The sequence below is a fragment of the Cotesia typhae genome, unplaced genomic scaffold (assembly GCF_013202065.1).
Source record: "Cotesia typhae breed Kobodo isofemale line unplaced genomic scaffold, CoteBio_Ctyphae contig_11, whole genome shotgun sequence".
NCBI lineage: Eukaryota > Metazoa > Arthropoda > Insecta > Hymenoptera > Braconidae > Cotesia > Cotesia typhae.
This window is the reverse complement of record NW_027423711.1, coordinates 6,000,001-6,005,697: the sequence shown is the minus strand read 5'-3', so window position 1 is coordinate 6,005,697 and position 5,697 is coordinate 6,000,001. Positions and strand designations below refer to the sequence as shown.

General features: G+C 24.9%; 1 protein-coding gene across 1 annotated transcript; it reads right to left on the bottom strand.

The window, feature by feature from the left end:
- Positions 1-2,402: 2,402 nt before the first annotated feature.
- Zetacop (COPI coat complex subunit zeta) lies at positions 2,403-3,552 on the bottom strand. Its single transcript, XM_074242064.1, has 5 exons — positions 3,397-3,552; positions 3,005-3,250; positions 2,745-2,878; positions 2,595-2,685; positions 2,403-2,519 (listed from the first exon to the last, which is right to left on the bottom strand). Exons 1-5 carry the CDS (start codon positions 3,412-3,414, stop codon positions 2,472-2,474), a joined length of 537 nt encoding a protein of 178 aa, XP_074098165.1. The 5' UTR covers positions 3,415-3,552; the 3' UTR covers positions 2,403-2,471.
- Positions 3,553-5,697: the final 2,145 nt, after the last annotated feature.

Here is a 5,697-nt window from a genome sequence, read left to right as displayed (position 1 = left end):
CCAATACAACCCAATAACTACTATACTATACTTTATACTCTATGTACTGCTATAGGTAGATACAAAAACTTTTAAATATTTTTATTATTTAATTTAACAGTTTTTGTACACTCGTGTCGGTTCTTTTACACTAACCAGTATCAGTAAAAATATTATTATTATTTTAAAAAACTTGAAAAATACAGTATTATTATTATTATTATTATTATTATTATTATTATTATTATTATTATAAGAGAAAATTTAAAAAAAACATACGACATACAACAACAAGAACACAGAACTAGTGTTTTAAACCGACAAGCTTATGGAGCGCCATTGCGGATGCTTTTATAAACCGAGAGAAAAAAAAAAACAATGGATACCCTTAAACGAGTGGGGGCTTGTGCTTATCGACTTTTAAATAATTTCCTTTTGCTTTATAATATGTTAACGTTTTAAAAAAAAATTAATCCACCTATCCATGATTCTTATTGTTATCAATTGATCTTTGTACTTTCATGTAATTACTTTTTACTGATTAATTATTTATTTTTTTAACAACAGTTGCATATACAAACTTTTAAATTACCCGGTTGATAATGAAGATGGCGTTAAAGATCATATGTGTGTGTGTGTGTGTGTGTTTTTTTTTTTTTTTTTTTTTTTTTTTTTTTTTTTTTTAACACACTTTAAGTAAACGCGTGTGCGCAACTATTGTATGTACGTTTGTCAGAGGTTAAAAATAATATACACGTGTGTTTAATTTTGTGTGTCCATATACATCACTTCCCCCAACTTTAGGTACACTTATATTAATACAAAATCGTACCACAATGGAGAGTTGTGATTGGTTTAGAATAAACACGCGAGATCCGCGCGCATGCGATTGTATTCAATTTTTGTATTTTCTATGTAGCGTAGTAGTAACGTACAAACGTATCTATACACTCTACAATATAGAATATTGAGTAGAGAGAACACGTTGTTTAATTATCATTGCTAGTTATTAGTATTAGACTATCCTCCTACCTTTAGTCGTATAATCGTCTAAATTAAACTTGAATATTTTTTTATTTTCAGAAGTACCAGCAACTACGTCAATTGATTGAGATTACAACGACTTAAAACTTATTACTTGCATTACTTACTGTAATGTTTTCATTACAGTACATTTTGATTTTTAAGTTATCTGCTGATACTTGTCACCTGCTGTTCATAATATTATTATTATTATTATTATTATTATTATTATTATTATTATTATTATTATTATTATTATTTACCATCATTATTAAATCAAATGTTAAATCTTTAATAAAACACATAAAATATCTAAATAAAATAATAAATATAGTTTAATTCATGAAAATTTCAATATTCAAGAAATATTTTTGTCTACATGCAAATATTACTTATAACATGACTTGTGACAAAGACAAATAGAGAAAAAGACAAAAAAATTGTTGAATAATTTTGTGTTTAAGATTTTAATGGCTTGAGTTTAAGACTTAAGACTTAAGACTTAAACTTGAACTGTGAATAGTAATGCAAACAATTATTTGCCGTAAGTACCTTATGACGTAAACCATATACCACCGGATATAATGAAAAAATATATGTATATTTTTCTTTACTATATTTCAAGGAATTCGATCGACGTACGTTATTAAACCTTGAAAGTTCAAAGAGTTAAAATTTAACGAAATTTAATTAATAAAAACAATGCTTTTTATATGCATAATCAATAAATAAAACGTTATTGACCATTATAATTATAATAGATTTTATTTATTGCTAAATTACTTTATGATGGTCCTAACGAAAATTCAAAGTACATTCTAATAATAATTATTATTAAAAAATAATTTTTGTTGTTACCAATACGTGGATAGTAAATAATGTAATTTTAATTGTTTATATGATTATTTGATAAATTTTACGAAAAATATATAAATTAATAATTTCATTCACAATTTATTCACAGCTGCTTTATTTATTTTCAGTGTAAATGACACGTAAATTTATTTCAATTTCATATGATTCATTCTTAAGTTATTGACTTATTTTTTCATCATTTCAATTGATATAACTTTATTATTATCTACTCTAAAGCCTAGATATTGTAAATTTAAATTTAAATTATATTATTGTATGTACTATTAATCGTGCAGTGAATCACGAGAAATGTGTGTCACTTTTAAATCAAACTGTAGGTGGCACTACGTGTCGGTCAGATATCACTACGCGGGATCGAAAAGTTAAATTTAAAATTTCATAGTGCATTATAATTCTTTAACAAACGGATGCGCGGTGGTTTGCTACCGCGCATCTATTCATATAATTTTGTTTTTTTAAAAAAGTAACTTATAAAATTAATAAATATAAATTTTCAGTTGTACTAAAACTAAAAACTAACTGTAAAAGATTAGAATTAAAATTTATTGATAAAAATTACATTTAATATTTCGAATTAGTTATTTATAAATATTTTACTTAAGCAGTGACCATTTGAGTTGCTCTTTGGCTGATTGGAGTACCTTTAAAAAATAAAGTAACATTTTAATTAATATATCACGGGTGGAAAATAAAAATGAAAACTCTAGAGGACTTACCTGAGCGACTGTTTGCTCTCCCAGTGGAATATCATCAGTTCTGAGCGCAACTCGTCCTACAACACTGGCAGCATCAGCATCTAGGATAATTCTAAACAGAAAAACATAAAAATAAGTGACTTTTAGTGAACCAAGTGTCAAATAACGTACCCTCCATCACAAATTTCGTCCATTGCGAGCAAGGCGATGTCCAAGCTGTCCAAAACAGCCCGTTTTTCAACGTTCCTTCTCAGGATCTGGCTGATTGAATCATACAAACAGTTCAACACCGTCATCAGGATCAGCTGTGAGTAATCAATTTTATGTTTTTTTTTTTTTTTTTTTTTGATATAAAAATTTTTTTTTAAAATAGTCAATATTTTAGTCTCTTTGATAAATATACAATTCGGTGGTGTAAAAACAAAACTTACTTCGTTCTCATAGGAACTTCCCATGACATAAAAATATAAATCAACATTGCTACGATAAACGCACGTCAATCCATCAAGCATTATTATTTCAGTATTAGACCTGTGAGTTTTGTTGAATAAATTTTTTTCAAAGGCCTTTTGTTCCTTGGAGGTCGGGAATATATTTTTGTCATAGTACTTTGCTAGGATTCGGTGGCCATCGTTGTCCAAGATTACCATTCCCTTGATGGTGTACAGAGATGGTTCCTATTAATTTTAATAATAAACTTTTATAAACAATAAGGTTATGGTTGTGATAAATTAGAATTTTTTTAGTTAAAAGACGTTAGTTAAAATTCCGTAAACAGTAAATAAACTTAAGAAAAATAAATTAATGATTAATAAATAATTACCAATAGTTGCCCGTCCATATTAATGCGATTTTATAAACGTGTCAACAATCGAATATGTCATCAGACACTAACGGGTGACGTGAATTGTTGATTGACTTTTTTTTTTTACTGTCCCATGGTAAGAGTAAAAAAATTTAGTATTTAACAACAGATGGCGCCGAGTGGAGTGAAACTAGCTTGATCTTTTAATACGGAAGGACAGGATGACATTATTATTAGAACGATTTAAATGATTAATATTAAAAAAATCAAAAAATGTAGTTTTTTAATTGTTTAAAGTTTATTCGTCCTTAAGTGAGTAAAAAAACGGCTTGACCAAAAATTATTTTTCTCGGCTTTATGTCTTTATGTAACTTTTTTTAAATAAAGAAAAATATTAAATTACATTGTCATATATATATATATATATATATATATATATATATATATATATATATTGACTGGACATCGGACATTGTACAGAGATTTTAATTACTGACTTTATTAAATGGAAATTTTTATTAAATGTCACTAACATTGTAAATAAATTCAAAATTGACATTTTTATTCTTACACAAAACATGTATACGCAAGGAAAACTATCATGTTCTCATTGTAGAAAAATTAATTAAAAAAAAATTAATCAATTATTCGAAAAATATTATCTGACATTACCGAGATATATATATATATATTTTTTTTTTTTTTATTTTTTATTCGTTAAAGACAAATGCACGTGATAGTTAAGCTTCGACAGCTGATAATTATTATTAGTCGCGTGTACTAATAACATTCAAAGACAACAAATCAAGCGTTTAATCTTCATTGATTACTAGGTACACACTGTAGAAACTTCTAGAAAAATTAAAAATTGAAATGATTTTAATTATATATTACGCGACGTAACGACTTATTTTACGTATTTTCCCACGTACGTTATTAAAATTTTTCCTTCAAACTTGTTAACGAGAATAATAAATTTTTGCATATTATATTATAGTATTTTTCCAATAATTAAAAAAAAAAAAAAACATTAGAAACTTTATTCTTATAATGCTGATTGATTATAAATAAATTTTTATAAACATTATAATAAATAGCAATTGTTTTTGTTATTATTATTATTATTATTAAAAGTATTGTAGGAAAAATTTTGAAATAGCTTGTATAAAAACAAATGGTGTAATAAGATGATGATGTTCACGTGAAATCTGAGTTGTTCGCCATGTGATTTTGATAATAAGTATTTTAAATCATTGTATATACTATATAAATAACTTTTTTTTTTTTTTTTTTTTTTCCTCACGATAAATTAACAGGTCAACTCACTTTGTAGATATTTAGCAAACTCATGTAAAGATGGAAAGATTGTTGTTATTTATTTCTTTTATCTTTGTATGTTAATTGACGCATATATATTATACATATACCAGTTAATTAAAATATCTATCTATGATTTTATTTAAAATAACTTATAGAATAATAATTTTTTTTCAATTGACGTAGAGTACTGGGCATCAAGAAAGTAAAAACGAAAATTCAATTGTCATTTTAAACAATCGTCTGGTAAAAATAAATATTTACATATAATTTGATTATTTGCAATACAAAGTACTTTGTGAGAGAGAATACGATCAACTAATTAAATAGTTGAGTGTAAAGGTCAATGACGTATGCATTAATTGTCTAGTGACATTCAGAAATGTCAATTACTTAAATCAATTAAATAACTAATTTCATTGAAATAAACAAATAATATTATTGTTTTGGAATGAACAAGCTAATTGATTTAGTAAATATTAATTTAAAAAATAATATTAATTGTAAATATAATCTATTGTATTTATTTATATCATTAAAATATAACTTTAATATAATTATAAATAATATCAGCTGATAATTAGACAGTTAGACGAATAAAATAAATTATTCAATGTTTAACTAATTTTATTAGTGAAAAAGCTTTTTCGTAAAACAATTAAGTACATTCATTTTCAATATTACACACAACGATTACGCGTCGTAATCTCGTTCGTTCGTTATTATTATTATTATTAGTATTATATATTTATTTATTTATTAGATTACATCTTCTTCTTCTTCTTCTTCTTCTTCTTCTTCTTCTTTTTTTTTTTTCGTGTTGGTTTAAAATTTTTCATGTGTTGACGTTTTAAAATTTTTTATTATATATGTATATAGGTGTGTATTAAACATGACAAATGATTAAGTATGATAAATATCATTTATGTGTATCAAATAATACCAATTGTATTGCTAATAAAAATCATAAAATATTAATGATACAGAATTGATAAATTAATT

Coding starts and splice junctions, on each gene's coding strand:
- Zetacop (XM_074242064.1), bottom strand. Junction 2,879..3,004: donor GAAGTTCCTATGAGAACGAA/GTAAGTTTTGTT, acceptor GATTACTCACAG/CTGATCCTGATGACGGTGTT. Junction 2,686..2,744: donor GACGAAATTTGTGATGGAGG/GTACGTTATTTG, acceptor TTTTCTGTTTAG/AATTATCCTAGATGCTGATG.